General features: G+C 39.5%; 1 protein-coding gene across 1 annotated transcript in view; it reads right to left on the reverse strand.

The window, feature by feature from the left end:
* LOC125393061 (uncharacterized) overlaps positions 1 to 17,774 on the reverse strand; it is a 28,161-nt gene extending 10,387 nt beyond the window's left edge. Inside the window, exons 1-2 of the mRNA XM_085691494.2 lie at positions 17,670 to 17,774; positions 12,901 to 12,984 (exon numbers count right to left, since the gene is read on the reverse strand). Coding sequence (XP_085547620.1) covers positions 12,901 to 12,969 — 69 coding nt within the window. The 5' untranslated portion in view covers positions 12,970 to 12,984; positions 17,670 to 17,774. The remainder of the gene's footprint in view (positions 1 to 12,900; positions 12,985 to 17,669) is intronic.
* Between the last annotated feature and the right edge of the window lie 1,309 nt (positions 17,775 to 19,083).

Consider the following 19,083-nt stretch of genomic DNA (forward strand, 5'->3'; position numbering starts at 1 on the left):
TGCTTACTTCTTACATAAATTGAAGGTTTATGTGGATTGAGTCTTACTCTTGGGAGTATCTTGATAGACTTCTATTCCACTGCAAGAGCCTTGTCTATAATAGAAAAAACTCCTTGAAAATCCCTGATTGTTTCAGTAATTGGCTGCCACCTGAAACTATCTTTTCATTTTAATTTATTTGAATCCCAAATGTTTCTTTTTACTGTAGACCTAAATGAATCATCAGGAATTACCTTCCAACTGATCCAATATTTCATTTAAGGAATTGGCCCATTATTTTTTAATTGTGCTTTACTAAATTTCAAGGTCATACGAAGAAAAAGAAATATTTTGGAGTCAAAAGCATCATACAAATGACATCTAAGTTAATCTGTTATGGTGTCTATCATTTCCAATGGAAATCCTATAATCTCAATCTCTACTTTCTGGCATTCTTCTTAACAATTCCATCTTTCTGGTCCTACAAGAACAGCCAATTAGTTCTATGTACTACTTTCTATATCTCTTGCTACCTAAAGTCTAGATATCTTCTATACTCTTTCAAGAGACATCATTACAGGTTCTGCCTAGCAACAATGTTACTTTTGGTTTTCCATTTTTTGTTCTAAGTTGTATTTATAATGCTCTGATAAAATCCTCTAACCAAAAGCAGCTCAAACAATGAGTGGGATAATTTGACTTCATCATTTTCAGAGTTTAGGAGAGAAAAATCAACCTAATAGTTGAAGGCAAAAATCCACCGACAAAGATTGTTCCCTGGCTTTCTCTCATGCCTAGTCACTGTCTCATTCATGCTAAGTATGTAGCCCAAGTCCACTTTCTTAGGGATATTTCTACCCTCAGTAGAGGAGCCTTTCCATATCAATCATCAATCAACACAATCTCTCCCAGATACAGCAGTCTATGGCTTTTATGATCAAAGCCACTATAAATGCAGATGAGCAAATGTTCTTGTTATACGGTCTTTTGGGTATATTTCTTAGGGATATTGCCACCCTCAGTAGAGGAGCCTTCCCACATCAATCATCAATCAACACAATTTCTTCCAGATACAACAGTCTATGACTTTAATGAACAAACCCACTATGAATAGAGTTGAACAAATATCCTTGTGGTAGGATCTTTTGGATATATGTCCAACAGTAGTACAGCTGTGTCTTGAGGTAGATTGACTCCCAATTTCCTGAGGACTGCAAATTAATTTCCACATTGGCTGGGCAAGTTTGCATTTGTAACAGCAATGGATCCCCTTGCTGCATGTCCTTGCTAGCATTTAGCTGTCACTTGTATTATGAATCTTAACAATTCAAACAGGTGTAAGATGAAGTTTTAATATTAATTTCCCTGATGGCTAAAGATGTTGAACATATCTTCAAGTGTTTCTCAGTCACTTTAGATTCTTTTATTGAGAATTCTGTTTAGAGGTGTTCCCCATTAATTGGATTATTTGGCTTGTTTTTGTCTAGTTTCACAAATTCTTTAATATCCTAGGTGAGGAAACCCAGAATCACACAGAAAAATATGATATTTACTCATTAAAAGGGGGATATTAGCAGTTAAGTAAACTATAATCACAGAAATCACAGTACAATCCAGAGACACAGAGGCTAAGTAACAAGAACAGCTCTAGAGGAGATGCATGGATCTCCCTGGTAAGCAGAAATAGATTTTGTGGGTGTACTGGAGGCGGGGGGGAATAAGAAGAAGGATTAGGTGAGCAAGGAAGGGACAGATGGGGAGCAGACAGGGAGAAATGACTGGATTAGGGGAGATTTTAACAGGAGATGTAGAAACAGTGTAGCGAAAACTTTCTGGAACCTATAAACATGACCCTAGTGACAATTCCTAGTAATCAAGAGTATGAAGGCTGAACTAGCCAAGTTCTCTAACCACATAAAGCTCCCAGTGGGAATGGGACACCAAGCCAACTGCAAAACATTCAACCCACACTTGTACTACCTGCAAGATATGCTGGGGCACTGGTGACTCAGAGCTTTCTTAGTGGCCAATAAATGACTGGTCTAACTTGAAGCCCATGCTGTGAGAGGAAGCCCATAACTGACACTGCCTAGATGGTAAGGAACTAGAACTCAAACGGTTCAGAGAACAAGAGTAGAACCAAATACTGACCAGAAAAAATATCAATAAAATGATTCTTAACTATTTCCTGCTATAATCATAGGTTGGTACTCGGCCTACTTGTTATTAAAGAGGCTTCTTCCAGGGTCTGATGGAAGCCCATGCAGAGATCCATAACCAAATATTAGCTTGAGTTCTAGGAATCTTGTAGAAGGAGGGTATGAGTATTGTAGCATTCAGTGGTTGAGGAAATAAGGAGAGCATAGCCCACACAATCAAGTAGGACATATAGTGGCTCAAAGAAGCTGATGTAGCAATTACAGAGTCTTCATACATGCTATGGTTGTTTACTTTGGGATGATAGTGAATCTCCTAACTGTAGGAGTCATGGTATCTCAGACTTTTTGGTCTGTTCTTAGGACTCTATTACTTCTATTGCATTATGTTGTCTAGCCTTGAAAGACGAGTTTGTGCCTAGTCCTATTGCACCTTGGTATGATTTATTTAGTTGATAACCCTGGGAGGTCTGCACTTCTGCACTTTTTTTCAAGGGAAAAGGAAGCAGTGGAACTGGGAGAATGGGGATTTGGTGGGGGAGGAACTGGAATGAGTAGAGGAAAAGGAGAATTCAATCAGGATATATAGTATGAAAGAAGAATAAATACAAATAAAATAAAACTGCATTTAGTCTAAGTTCAATGATCCTTATAATCTGTAACACCCCAAACATCACAAATGTCCAAAGTCTCTTCTGACACTTAAGACAATCTCTTGACTGTCACATGTTGTAAATAAAAAATAAATAAGTATTAATCTTTTTTAAAATAAAAATTTATGTTTTTAAAATAAAAACAGGAATATGACTGTGTTACACCTCCCAACTTAGGCAGACTCATGTGTATGTCACACCAGTCAGAAGAAAAGATAGGCAGACCACAAGCCCATAAAATTTCCACATTCCCTGCATTCCCACAGACACAACCCTCCAGCAACCCTACAGCTGTACCCACCTATGTACAGCAACCCTACAGCTGTACCCCAAACCACTTACCCACACCTATAACAGATGCATAGCCTCTGCTCAAATGCAGGCCACCTCACACAAAAAAACAGGGAGGAAAACTGAGGTAAAGACTCTGCTAGATCAGAACCTATGCCAGTTACCAGAAATTCACTGAGGTTTGGCTGTGTACCTCCTCCATTCTTTTAATAATCCCAACACTATCCCCAATCCCACTTCCCTCCTCTTCTCTGTGCTGTAGCCTTCAACTTGGGTGGAGACCCACACACTGTCTGCAAGAAGTCTATGTAGGCCACCTTCCAACTGACGTTTCTCATTCTCTCGGTCCCCCTCAACACTATCTCCAAGTTGCCTACCCTCTCCTCCCCTTTCAGGCCCAAACATGGGCAGACACTCCCTTTTGGAGGAAAGGCTACACCATCTGTAAGATTTCCAGCCCTAACTTGGGATGAGAGCCCCTGTTCAACCATAGGCCACATAAAGCAGAAAACTAGAGAGCAAATAGAAACCAAGGAGCAAAACACCCATGCAACACAGACAAACTGAGAAATTAGTACCTAGACCCACAAATACCTCAAACCCTGATATCTGGACACCAGCATAAAAACACAATCAACAACAGCCAAAGCCATAAGTCACTACCAGATTCCAACAATCCTACTATTGCAAGTCCTGAATATTCCAACCCAGTTGAAGCACAATTAAGACCAACTTTATAAAGATAACAGAAGTCCTTAAAGACGAAGTAAATGAATCCCTTAAAGAAAGCAGAGAAAGGATAAATGAAGTATTGGAGAAAATTAATAACCCCTTAAAGAAAGCCAAAACATAAACAAAGAAACAGTTGACAGAAATGAATGAATCTGTTCAAGACCTAAAATAGAAATAGGAGCAACTAAAATATATGAACTGAAGAAATTGTGAAAATGAAAACCTAAGTAATCAAATAAGACCTACAGAGGCATGATTCATCAAAAGAAAATAAGACATTCAATAGAGAATTTCAGACTTTAAAAGCATGATCAAAGAAATACATATATTTGTCAAAGAATATGTTAAACCTAAAATTTCTTAAAAGATAACATTCAGGAAATCTGAAACACTAGGAAAACACCAATACTAAGAATAATAGGAAATGGAGGAGAAGAATCTCACCCCAGAGGCACAGAAAAAAAAATTTCAAACAATTTCATAGTCAAAATCTTTCCTAACTAAACTGACACAGAACGCAAGCCACTGAATCAACTAAGTAGGGTTCATAGGAGCTCATAGAGACTGAAACAGGAACCATGGAGCCCACAGGAGTTTGCACCAGGTCCTCTGCATATATGTTATCATTGTGTAGCTTGGTGTTTTTGTGCAACTCCTAATAGTGGGAGTGGGGTTGTCTCTGATTCTTTTGCCTGTTCTTGGAACCCTTTTCTTTCTACTGGGTTGACTGATCCAGTCTTTGATATGTGCCTATCATATCAATTTGCTATGTATGGCTTTATTGGTATCTCTGGGATATCTGCTCTATTCTGAAGGGAAATGAAGATTCAGTGGATCTGGTGGAGAAGGGTGTAGTGGAGCGGACCGAAGGGAATGGAGGAAGGGGAAACTGCAGTTGGGATAGATTATAAGAAAAGTGATGCGTGATGTCCTTCTGTATAAGTGTTATTTTTACTGGTTAATGAATAAAGCTGCTTTGGCCTATGGCAAGGCAGAATATAGCCAGGCTGGAAGAGATATAGAGAGACAGTAGACAGAGTCTAAGAGATGCCATGTAGCTACCTAAACAGAAAAACACCCGAGAAGCTTATCAGTAGGTTACAGCCTCATGGTGATACAGAGATTAATAGACATAGATTAAGATGAAAGAGCTAGTTAATAAGAAGCCTGAGCTAATAGGCCAAACAGTGCTGTAATTAATATAGTCCCTGTGTTTTTTCAGGTCTGTGTGCCCGGGAAATGAATAAGCAGTCTCTGTTAACAAGAAGAACAAATTTTAAAGAGATAGAACTGTGGACACAGTGAGGGAAGATTGGTTCACAGTAACACTAAAACTCAATACGGCAAACAACAAACCCTTTAGCTCTGCCTCAGACAGGTGGACATTCATTTTCAAAGAGCTTAGATAGCACTATCCATGAAAAATTATTTATATATATATATATATATATATATATATATATATATATATATATATATCCTTTCCTACTTCTACTTCCTGTATGTAGTTCTCCATGGCAGATATCTCATAGCTTGGGTATCTTGATATCCTATCATCCAAAAATACAGCTCTGTTTTCATCTATACAGCTTCCTGCAATGAACTATCACAGTCTCCTCACTAAGTTTCTGACTGCCAAACATAGACGGATGCAACAGTGCTAAATTGAAACTAAAGAGGAAGAATCTATGACCTATACATTTTGCTTCTTTCTTTTATCCAGAAAAAAATACAACATGGGTCACCCCCACAATTTGGCTTCTAAGTTATTATGGATGATACCATGTTTGGATCAGAGTTCCAGCAGCATCTGCATGAAGTAGCTTCCTCAGATTAGGAATCAAGTTGCCTATTCCTTTGAGAAATTGAAGACTTAGATAGGTGGAATCTTACCCTAATTTACCTTCCTAGGCTTCAAATGATAAGAAGGACCTTCTATTTAATGGTTCTAAACTCCTTGAAATTTTCTTCCTCTTTCACCACAGGACTGCCATTTGAATCTTTCTAGTGTTGTTTTTCTCCACAAAACAGACTTTTCATTTCTTTCTATACCACTTTTTTCCTGCTGTAGACCTAAATAAATCATCAGTGATAAACACCCAACAGAATCAATACTTTGCTGAAGAAACCACCCAATTACTTTTGAATTTTGCCTTACTCAATTCCTCAGTGAATGAAAAAAAAAAATTGGAGGGATTTGGGAACAAAACTTTACACAAATGACCCACAGATAAATTTTTCATGAAGTCTCTTTCCCACTGAAATACTATAAACTCAAGCACCTCTATGTGCATTACTTTCAACATCCCCCCATATTCCTAGTCCCACAAGAATAGTTAATTAAGCTCTGTGCACAGTTTTCTATGGCTTTTGCAATCTAAAGTCCTAATATCTTCCACATTCCTCCAAAAGACAACGTTCCCACGTTCTACCCAGAAAAAAAAAATCACTTTTGGTGTACCACATTTTGACCTAATTTGTTCATTTCTTGCTGTGATTAAATTCTCTAAATAAAAGCATATGAGGTAAATAAACAGGTTTGTTTGACTGATATTTCCAGATCACAACCCACAATTGTGGAAGCTTAGGATAGAAACTCCAGTTAGGAACTGAAGGCAAGAGACACAGGGAAAAATGCTTACTGGACTTTTCTCTTGTTTAGTCAATCTCTCATGTTCAGCAAGCTTTCTGATCCCTCTTAGTCCCATTTGCTTATGGTATTGAAACATCAGTGGAAGAGAAGAGTCTTCCCACATCAATCATCAATCAACACAAACATAGTAAGTAGCAATTTTGACCTGGGCAAAGACTCAATTGATGTTTTCTCAATTGACTCTGATCTATATCAAGTTGACAGTTGTAGCTAATTAAGGTAGAGATGATAATAGATGAGAAGGTTTTTTAAACACAAAATCAATATATTAACCATATCAAACATGAAGAACTGGAAAACACAGACAGGTCAAGAAATGAGGAAAAATAAGCCTCTAAGACCTAAAAGAGAAAACTAACACTGTCTCTCCCCCAGAAACTTCCTAAACCAAGAAATGCTTAGGGACCTCATAATATAGTAAATTTTCTGAAAAATAATGATGAAGATCTATCATTTTCTAGAGAAATAACAAAAAATTTAGATGATAATTAATAAAATCAACAATATAGATGGTATCATAGGCAAAGCAAGACAGGCCTACAAATACATAACATGGTTCCTTAAACAAGAATGACAAGTTACTAACCAAAATTAAATAAGAAGACATCACTGGCCCGCAGTCATCCTGTGCACTCTAGTTCTCTCCTTTGCTGATAATAGAAAATGGATTGGGTAAGGAAAGCTGTTCCACCAAAACTGGAGAAATTTGTATAAAATTTTCAGATATTTTAACTTTATAAAAAAGTTTTAATTAAGAAAAGAATCTCATTCTCTTATTTAAAAAATTATATTCATTAAGATCACTTAGGCACCATCCCTTTTCCTATGACTGAAGATTGCCTGTAAGTCTGCTTCAGAGGGAGGAAATAAAAACTTTTTCAAACCAAATGAAATACAATAAATTTTTAAAGAAACAGTGTATGATTTGTATTATACACCTAAAGCAACTTGTTTTGCTCTAATTGTTTTATGAGTCACAAGGATTTTTCAAAAGAAGTTTCTCCCCACAGTTTGTATATGTTTATGTGTGAGAAAGAATGTCTTCCATGTGTATACAGGTGACATATAAGGAAAGAGAGTGTCACATCCCCTGAATCTGGAGAAGCAGGTGACTCTGAGCCTCCCAAATTAAATATTGGGATATTAACAGGACTAATAATTTCAAGTCATTGAAAAAGTCTTAAAATATAGACTGGCATGAGCTAAGCAACACTTTAGCTATACCACTCTGGTTATCTATGGAGAAAAAAGCTTTTACAAACTTATAAAGCTACTATGAAAATCAAAATGGAAGTTCCTCAAAAAGTTGGGAATAGATCTACACCAGCATGCTATTGTAGCAGTCTTGGGCATATACCCACAGATGATCCATCCTATAGTTAGTTTTCTTACTCTTTGGCTCTTTTGGAAGCCCACCATCAGGCTCCTAAATAAATCACATGGAGTATTACTCTTACCTATGAATGTCCAGCCTTAGCTTGGTTCTTGTCAGCTTTTCTTAATTTAAATTATTCTATCTACCTTTTGCCTTTGGGATTTTATCTTTATTCTCTACACCTTTCTTTACTTCTTACTCTGTGGCTAACAGTGAAGCTGGGTGGCTGGTCCCCGACATTCTTCTCTTTCTCCTCTTGGTCCTCAATCCTTCTCTCTTTCTCCTTTTATTGATTCTCTCTGCCTGGCCTCCCAATCAATCCCTTTTCTGCCAAACTATTGGCAATTCAGATCTTTATTAGATCAATCAGGTGTTTTAGGCAGGCAAAGTAACACAGCTTCACAGAGTTAAAACAAATATTCCACAGCATAAATGGATGTAACACATCTTCAATTAATTTCCTTTTTGTCTAAATAAAAAATGAAAAGTTATGACTTTTAACTTTCTCCACAGCTGCCATTTCCTTTTCATTAGCATCAAAAAATTAAAGTTAATAAACTACTGTGCAATTTCTATCTAGGTGTCTTGATACTCCTTTCTGTTTGAAACATTAACTAATTAATCTTTATCAATAAAAATTGGGAGTCTGATATCAGGAGTAAAAACCCAAAAGATCAGAGAAACAGTGGAAAAGCCACCAGTGAATCTTTCTTTTCCATTCCTCTATCCAAAAAAGGTCAAGATCCTCTCTCAGCACAACCTTACTACTTCTTGTCTCCTATGTATCCACAGTCCTCCAAACCCATATGACATCTTTTGGTCAGTAAATAGCTAAACTCTGTTCTCTGACCCCAAACATGCTTTTATCAATTATGATCAAAATATCACACAACACCCTGCAACCTCTCATATATCTCACTCTTGCTACTTCCACACCCCTATGCAGTTCTCCAGGGCAGATGTCCCATAGCTTGGGTATCTCAACATCCTGTGGTCTGAAATGTGACCCAGTTTTATCTCCACCACTTCATGTAAATCTCTTCTTTACTGGGGCTCTGACTCTGCCAAACATAGATGGGAAAAATAGTGATGATCTGGTCACAAAAGAAGAATCCATGACCTTTATATTTTGCATTTTTCTTGTTTTCTGAATCAGTATGACATAGGTAATACTGCCAAGATTTGAAAGACCCTACCAAGCTTGGACCAAACTTGCTGTAAGTTTTATATGATGTTGCCCCTGGGACAAGGAATTACTTTGTGTACTCCTTCCAAGAGTTAAGGGCTTAGTTAGATGCAGTCTTACACTTGGAGCATGTTCCTAGGCTTCATATGTACAGCCAGGCTCTTCCCTTTAATGGTGCTAAAATCCTTGACAAACTAACTCTGCATTGTTTTAACCACTGGACTGCCATCTGAAAATACCTAGTATTGTTGTTCTTATCAAAACACACTTTTCAGATGTGTGATGTCCCTCTGAATGCTGCAAATATGTGTTGCTTTTATTGGTTGATGAATAAAGCTGTTTTAGCCTATGACAGGGCAGAATATAGCTAGCTAGGAAATCCAAACAGATACAGAAAGAAGGTGAAGTCAAGGAGACTCCAAGAGCTGCAGGAGGAACAAGATGGGAGGTAACAAGTCAAGAATCAGGTAGCAAAGCAGACATAAACAAAATATTGGTTAATGTAATTTTAAGAGTTAGCTAGTAATAGTTTGAGCCATTGGCTAAATATTTCTAATTAATATAAGCCTCTGAATGGTTATTTGGAAGCTGGAAGATGGGAGAAAAACTTGCAGCTACACTTGTCATCTTCTTCTTCTAGTTTATTTCACTGTAGACCTGAATGAGTCATCAGTAATAACCATTCAATAGAAGCAGTATTTTGTATAGAAAATCAGTTTATTCCTTTGTAATTCTGCCTATGCACTTTTTCGGGACATGGAGTGAATAAGAAAGATTAGGACAAAAATATCACACAAATGATCTGTAGATAATTTTTTCATGAAGTCTTCTAAGTACCTGTGCTTGTCTACTAAGCCAAGATCACCTGATGGTGCCACAAGGAATGAAGCCAGACTTGGGCTAGAAAGGCCACAAAAAGACAAGGCTGTGACTGTTTTATTGAGAACAGTGAGACTTTTTATTTATCAAAAATAGAAGATAACGGCAATTTCTAGGATCAAACAGTTGTAGCTTCCAGGATGTTGTGGAATTCCCCTAGGTAAGCTTGAATAGGTTTTATTCCCATTGGTTAATACAGAAAAACCTGCTTTGGGCCTGTGGCAGCACATAATAGAGCAAGGTGGGAATTTCAAGCAGAGATAGAGGAGAAAAGAAGGCAGAGTCAGGGAGATGACATGTAGCCACTGAAGGAGACAGACGCCAGATGAAACCTTACTGGCAGGTCACAGTCATGTGGTGATACACCGATTTGTAAAAATGGCTTAATTTAAGATGGGAAAAGTACTTAATAAGTCTAAGCTATTGGATATGTAGTCTTAATTAATACAATTTCTGTATAATTATTACAAGTCTGGTCAGTTGGGAAATGAACAAGCAATCTCTGTCTATACCAGGATATAATACAGCATACACAAGATTGATGTCTAAGTTTAATTGTCCTGTTAAGCATTCATGATTCCTTGACTACTAAGGGATCATACAAAGAAGCACAAATCAGCCTGAATGCTTACTGCCTAAGGTAATGCAACAGTCTGTCAGGAACTGGGAGGTATATTGTGACCCAGGAACCATGGACTTTAACCTGAAAAACCTATGATACAGTTCTCGCAAGCCAGTTAGGTCAGGGGCCAACTCCATGGTTCCCTGAAGAGCCTACTGCCTACTAAAATCCTATGACCTTGACCTCCACTGTCTGTCATTACTCTCAACATTCCCATCTAGGTTCTACAATAACAGCTGATTAAGTTCTTTGTCCAGTTTTCTGATATCTTGAGCATTCTTTTCAGAGTCAACATTCCCAGGTCTTTTGAAGCAACAAAATCCCCTTTGAGTCCCATTTTTGTTCTGACTTTCTTCTCCGTTGCTGTTATGAAATTATGCAATCAAAAGCGACTCAGGTAATGAACATATTTATTTGTTTGTTAACCCTATTTCACAATTCCTCCTTATGACAGCTTAGGATAGATACTCAAGATAATAACTAAAGGCAAAATATGTGGAACCATTGTTCTCTGTCTTTGCCTCTTGCTTTGTCTCTGTCTTGTGCTCAGCTAGCTCTCCTATCTATTCCAGGGCTGTTTGTTCAGAGATATTGCCAACTCAATGGAAGAGCCTTGCTATATCAATCAAAATCAACACAATCTCTCTCAGATACCTTAATCAGGTATTCTGATTTAGGCATATTCTCAATTGGTATCTTTTCAGATCACTCTAAGCTATGTCATGCTGATAGCTGAGGACAATTAGAAGAAAGAGATAATAATATTCAACAAGTTTTTAAACATGATTAGTACATTGCCTTTGGATCTTTAAGCAGCAAAAACACAAAATGAGCATACATATGCGAGGAAATGGAAAGAGGCAAACATCTAAGATAAGGAAGAGAAAACTAAAATAGTTTCTCTACAGAAACTTCCAAACCAACAAAAACTCAAGGAACTCATAACATGAGAAACCTGAAAACAAAATTGGTGAAACCATTATTTTCCAGAAAATGAGCAATATACTTAAATAACAATTAATAAAATCAATTAACATAGAAGGGTAGCCCTGACAAACAACACAAAGACACATTATGGTCCTTTAAATAAAAACTACAAGATTCTAATCAAAATCAAACATTACAAAATCACTGACCAGCACTCATCCTATACACTTCAATTCTTTATCTTTTACCAATTATAGATAATGGCCAGGTGAGGAGGGTTGTTCCACCAAAATTGGAGAGATTCCCTTGAAACCTTCTCATGTTTTAACTTTGTAGAAAATAATTCTGACTACTAAAAACATTTCATTGTCTTATAATAAAGAAAAGTATATCTGTTAGGATCACTTAGTCACCATTTTGGTCCCACTGATTGATGATTGCCTATAAATCTGCAATCAGAGTGAGGAAATGAAAACATTTTAAAACAAAACACAAGATAACAGATTTTTAAAGAATCAGTGCACACCTAAAGCAACTTGTTTTACTCTATTGCTTTATAAATCACAACCACTTCTGAAAACAAGTTTACTGCTATTTTTTGCATATGTTTGTGCAAGAGTGAGAATGTCTTCCATATGTATAGAAGTAACACAAAAAAGAGGAGTTCGAATGCCCTGGATCTGAAATGGTAAACTTCTCAACCTCACAATTTAAGTGTAGGTATCTGAACTCAGATCACCTCCAAAATGAATATTTGCTGAACAACCTGCCAACATCAATAATACTGTTTATCCAAAAAACCAAACGTCTCTCACAGATTAACAACTAGAGCAACAAAACCTAAATAAATAAAGAAGAAAATAAACTATCCTTGGAAACATGATACATCAATATTAAGATGATGTATATGTTAAATTTGCACCATAAATGAATATAGTACAATGACAATTCCCAACAATTTATAACAGAAAAACTGATTACAGGACTACATTCGTATTGGAAGCACACAGAGTAATCAATGGGATTATGAAAAAATAGTACACAGACTGACATAATATGACTTCTTTCTGGGTGGTGGTGGCATACACCTTTGATCCCAGCACTCACGAGGCAGAGACAGGAGGATCTCAGTGAGTTTGAAGCCAGTCTTGTCTACAGAGAGAGTTCCAGGACAGGCTCCAAAGCTACAAAGAAACCCTGTCTCGGGGGAAAAATATTATCACAAAGCTGAGCAATCAAGAATGTGTATGATATTTGGGAAAGAATAAAGAGAATGGAGAGAAAAAGCGAAGAACAAAGGCAGGAAAATATAGTCAGCAATTAATCAAAAGACCAAAGTAAACTTAGTCAGGAAATGTGTGATCTTGACCAATGTTATCCAGCTACCTATAATACTATGTATATAGAAATTAAATAAATAAAGACTTCACAATTTTCACAAAATTACCTCAAAGTGATCCTTAAATTGTTGTTTCTGACCCTCCAATTGCAGGTATTTCTTCCAGAGAGATCCCATGCTCTAGAGTCCTCTCTGCAAAAAGAGATGATTTACTGCTATGGTTCTGAAGCCCCTTAGACCTCCTTGTGTTTTAAGGTAAACTCAGCCCCACTGATGCCCAATCCCAAAACAATATAGAATAATTTTTGCTTTCTGTCACATGGATTATAGCACAAGATATAGACTCTGCCCTATCTACCTGCCCAACACCAAACACACCTAAGAAACCTCTGCAGCTCAGAATCTCCCTTTGTCCCTTGGAACAAAACATCAATGGATCACACCATTGCAGCTGGTGGTAGCAGAAAGTTAGAAACATTTAAATCATGCAAAGCTAATTCAACATCACTGTAGTTCTACCAGCTTTTAAACTACTTAAAACATTTATAAGACAAACTTGAAAGTAGACTGCAATATTCAGAACTTCTAGAAACCAGATTATTAGTTTTCAAATATGCACCAAAAGCATGACTCTGTGTGTACACTGGACAGTACGATTACAGGCATAATATCCGACCATGCCAGGGCTGCAGAGTCTCCCTCTCCCCAGGAAATCCATACACAGGGAGGCTCAGAAGACAAGGAGCACTGTGTAAGTCAGTACATAAAGCAATAGAACCACAGCTTGGCACATAGTCCATCCAAATCCAAGCAGAAATGACAGATCAACAGACCTTCTCTGAATACCCTCTGAATCACTATGGCATAGCTTGTGGTTCTCCTTACAACTCAATACAACAAAAGTAGAGAAGAATCCTGGAAAGAACCTGCCACCTACCTTCCACTATTATTCCTGATTGCTAAAACTTTCCAGAGTCCCTCACTGGCTAAGGCCACCCTGATGGGCCTCAGAATATTATCAGCTCCCCTAATGGTGATCAGAGATCAAATGACTCAGACAGCACAGTACTTCCTGCTCTGCCCTCCCAGCGCAATAGACAGGGCCTTAGTCCAGAAAGTTTGTATTTCAGTACACATTCAGCCAATATCCTAGAGCATACCCTGTTAATCATCCAAAGCACACAGTCCTTTGTATGCACATTCCATTACACACTCAATGTGCAGTGCAGCAAACCCATCGCCTCATACCTGGGAAATCCTGCAGCCAAACACAAGTCACAATTACAACTGCTGTTAAAGAAAAATGGGCCATGGATTAGAAGATATTAAGGGGTCATGGTAAGGCTTGGGACAGGAAAGAGAATGTGGATATGATATAGTTATAATCTCAAAAATTATTTTGAAAAGTTGAAACAGGATATATGGCCATGTGCTTCAGAAACAAGGGACTTATATTAGAGCACATCAAAGATTTCTCAAACCTTTTATCTCAGGGTGTATATTTAAAACCAGTAAAATAACATTCTGTTAGGCAGGGCCACATATTAATTACACAGATCGATTTTGGTTGAACTACAGTAACTATAGCTATTTGGTTTCATGATAAGTTCAGTTCTTTATGCAGATTCTTTATTGCCTGGTCTGTGGACATCAAAAAATGACCATCAGGACATTTGAGGAGCACCTAAAATTGATTACCTGGTTCTGTAATGCTAATCTCAACTACTGTTGATGTAGGAAAGTTCTCAGCCACTGTCCTGTCTCTCCCTTTCTGCACTGTGAAGCTACCAGCTTCAAGCTTGACCTATGTACTCACCCTCTTCATCTATAATCATACACTGAAAGTCAGAGAGACTGGAGGTCACTCACCACCTGGTTTATTTTTCCTTCTCACTAGCCAGTCAAGGCCCAGTCCTGAAAAAGTTGAAGGACTACCTACCCAGCACTAGGCAGCAGAGACAGGAATAGGTTTTCAAAGCATTTCTCAATTACATAGTGTGAGGCAACAATATTACAAGCTCATAGTCTCCTGCACTCTCAACAAAGCTCAAAGGCCAAAGGCCACACCCAGGTAACCACAAAGAACAATAGAACCTGTCTGGCTCATGGTTCATCCCTGTCCAAGCAGCTCTGACACCTCAGCCAACCTGCTCTTCCTGGTCTGGGGACATTCGCTCCTACATTCACCATGGCATGGCTTGTGGTCCTTCTTACAGCTCCCAAGAGCAGAACAAGAGAATCCTGGAAAGAACCTGTAAACTACCTCTGGTGCTCCTAATTACCAACCAGAGTCCCACTAGGACCACCCAGTTGGGCTTCAAGACATTAGCAGTTACCCTACTGGGTGAGCAGAGATTGAATGTCTCAAAAAGCAAACATCCTCCTGGTTTGTCCTTCCACACTATAGTCAGACAAGACCGTGATCTTGGAAATTTGTAGTTTAATAAAATCTTCCATTCTCCCAAAGCACTTTCTGTTCCTCCTCCAAGGCACTGGGCATTGTGTGTGGTCTGTGAACCCATGAAATGTCCAAACAGGACATTTATGGAACATCTAAAATTGATCACATCACTACTCACAGCTAATGTCAACTACCATCACAGCAGGAAAGCTTTTACCCTCCTTCTTGCCCATCCTTTGTCTGTTGTGACTACACTGGCTTTACAGTTAGTCAGTGAACACAATTCTAACATGGGTAGCACTTCATTTGTAAATTCACAATAAAATCTAGAGAAATTGGAGGATGCTCATTCACTGATCTATTTCTCCTTCACACAGACCAGTCAAGGTCCTGCCTGGTAGGAGTTGCAGAACTCTCTTTCCAGCACTAGGTAGCAGAGGCAGGATTAGGTGTTCACAGCAATTCTCAGTTACATAGTATGATGCAAACCTGAGCTACAGGAGACATTAATCTAAACCAGTTGTTCTCAATCTTCCTAGTGTTGTGGCTCTTTACACAGTTACTCATGATGTAGTGATCTCCCCACCTATAAAATTATTTTTAATGCTACTTCATAACTATATTTTTGCTACTGTTAGGAATGATAATATAAATATCTGTACTTTCTGGTGGTCTTAGGCCAGTCCTGTGATAGGTTAATTTGATCTCCCAAAAGGAGTCATGCCCCACCAGGTTGAGAATCACTGCTCTAAACTGATATAAATAAATAGATGAATAAATAAACAGCACTAAAAATTAGAATAAAATTCAAAAACTGGGAAACATTGGAAAATAGAAAGAAAGAGATTAAAGCAGTCGTGTCATTGAAGAAAATGAAATCTAAAAAATGATAACCAATAATTGACTTCTTAAAATGATAAAAAATAATTGAACACTTAGTTATACTGACTTTGAAACAGAGTAAGCACTTCCCTGGTAGGGAGAATGCCATTAATAAGAGAATGCATGACTTTGTCCCATGTAAAATGTTAGCTGCTGAGTGCTGTAAGCTGACACATGGAGTTACAGCCAATGGCCTGTGTTACAAACATCTGAGCTGACTTCACTGTGTCAACCAGGATTGAACATATCTGCATGGGAGAGTTCACTAATTGGAAACTAAATACTTAGGAGTTCAAGCTCTCCTCCCTAAACTGTACACCCACCAGTGTCTGTCTTCATTCACAAGGAAGGAATTGATGTATGATGGCAAATACACATTAAGTCACTCACTGTGCCCCATCACTGTGTCCTTCTTTGTAATGGACACCCCTGCAGTTCATGGCCTTAAACTTCAGTCTAAGATCTAGCTATCGTCCAGTGTGTTTACCCTCTCCAACGTACACAGTACATCCTTTCTACTTTCTGGTCTGAAGGGAGAAGCCATGCTCCACATGCAAATCCTTTCATTGTTACTACAATGAACAGTCGCACTGTATGACTCAAACTGGTAATTTTAGAGCTCGGTGGAGCAGTGTACTCATAATCTAAGAATGTATGATGGTTAGCCAAGAGGATAGCAAGGGCAATGCCCTGTGGGGCTGCAGACAGGATTCAAGTCCACCTCAATCAGCACAGGGGACACTGAGTCACAACTGCTTTCCTCAGAGCTGAAAAATCCAGCTGTTCTGGAATTGCTATACTCTCTAGGCACACAAGGTTGTGACCCCATAACGGTGCCTGAGTAGCAAGTCAGAGGCCTTTGATGGGGAAGTGGGTCTTCTGGCTGGTTGTATATCAACCAAATGGTTATCTCATTTGTTATAGGAATGCTGCTTAATGGCTGACTAATCCTGGGGAACAAACATTTGCAACTCATAATACTAATCTCTAACAGGCACGATGTGCATGCTACCCATCTTTGGATATTTGGGATGCAGTCCTCCCTCACTTAAATTCTACTTTGTGTAACTCAGTATCTCCTAAGAACCGCTAAATCCTTTTACCATTAATTCTATTACCAACTATACTCATTTACATCACAGTTTAGTAGTGGAGCGCTACTCTACACAGGAGAAACCATTTACAAGTCCCACGAGGTTAACTACAGGCGGAGCCCAAACCTAAATGTTAAAAGTGCAGAACGTCTGAAGACCCAGGAGAGACCAGGAGTCTCCGCGTTTGGCAAATGTGCTGATCTCACTCCACATGCGACAATATAAGCACGACAGACACCACCATCTGCGGCTCCCGACGCTCTGCTCTGTGCAGACACAGCCCGGGCAGTGAAGGGATTCAGAGGCTGCCAGCAGAGAGCTGCAAGTTTAGGAATACTGAGGCAGGAAGATGCTAAACTCTGTGTCTGTCTGCTGGCTCCCACCCGGCCACCACACCGGCTGGGAGCCTCAGCGGCCGCTCCACCTAGTTTAGGTACAGCGGCCCCTCGCTCGCCAAGCCCGGCCACTCCTCCGTCTGGGGAGAGCAACCCCTGACTCACCATGGTGCAGCTGCCAAGCCAACGTGCTATCTGCCCACAAGACAGCCAGAGCTGCAGTACGTGAGCGAGCTAAATCTCTGAAAGGAAGTCGGCTCCGGGAAGAGCCCTCCCATCTGACTGGCGGGTCTGTTGGAGGCTCTGATTGGCCGGTGAGGTCTAAGTGACAGGGCCAGGTGAACAGAAGAGACTCAGCTGGCTCTAATCTAAAGACAGACCTGTACCAGATTGGCTGGAAATTTATGCCAAATTCAACAGCAAGTCTCTTGCTAATGTAAATCAGTGGGTTCAGTTTTATTTTTTTATTATTTTTTTATTTTATTTTTTTAGTCTTAAATTTTTTTTATTTGTTTGTTTATAAAAATTTCCACTTCCTCCCCTCCTCACCATACCCTCCCATTCCTCCCACACCCTCTCCTCCCCTCCCCCCCCCCCCCCCCCCCCCCCCCCCCCCCCGCCCAGTCCCTCTCCTTCTCCCTCTCCAGTCCTAAGAGCAGTCAGGGTTTCCTGCCCTGTGGGAAGTTCAAGTTCCTCCCCCCTCCCTCCAGACCTCGGAAGGTGAGCATCCAAACAGACTAGGATCCCAAACAGCCAGTACATGCAGAATAAACAAGACCCAGTGCCATTGTCAATGGCTTCTCAGTCAGCTCCCACGTCAGCCACATTCAGAGAATCTGGTTGGATCGCGTCCTCGTTCAGTCCCAGTCCAGCTGGCCTTGGTGGGCTCTCATTCGATCAGTCCCCTTGCATCAGTGGGTGAACGCACCCCTCGCTGTCCTGATTTCCTTTTTCATGTTCTCCCTCCATCTGCTCCTCATTTGGACCTTGGGGGGCTCAGTCCGGTGCTCCAATGTGGGTCTCCATCTGTATCGCCATCCATCTTCGGATGAAGGTTCCCACTGGTCCTGCCTATCTTGCTCACATTTTCCCTCCTTCTGCTTCTCATTTGGATCTAGGGAGTTAAGTCCAGTGTTCCAATATGTGTCTCTGTCTCTATCTCCATCCATTGCCCGATGAAGGTTCTATGGTGATATGCAAAATATTCATCAGTATGTTTATGGGCCAAGGCCAGTTCAGGCACCCTCTTCTCTGCTGCCCAGGGAACAGTCTGGGGACCTCTCCTTGGGCCTGAGAAGCCCTCCAGAAACAAGTCTCTTTCCAACCCTAAAATGGGTCCCTTAGTTGAGATATATACTTGCCTGCTCTCATATCCATCCTTCCTCCCCCCCATCTCATTCCCCCACGCCATCCCCAATCCTCCCCCTCCCCCTTCTCTCTAACCATCTCCCCTTACTTTCACCCCCCCACACCCCCTTCCCGTGACCCAAGTTTGCCTTGCAATCTTGACTACTTCCTATATCCAGGAGGATAACTATATGATTTTCCTCAGGTTCACCTTCTTATTTATCTTCTCTAG

The sequence above is a fragment of the Myodes glareolus genome, chromosome 8 (genome assembly GCF_982192425.1).
Source record: "Myodes glareolus chromosome 8, mMyoGla1.1, whole genome shotgun sequence".
Lineage (NCBI taxonomy): Eukaryota > Metazoa > Chordata > Mammalia > Rodentia > Cricetidae > Myodes > Myodes glareolus.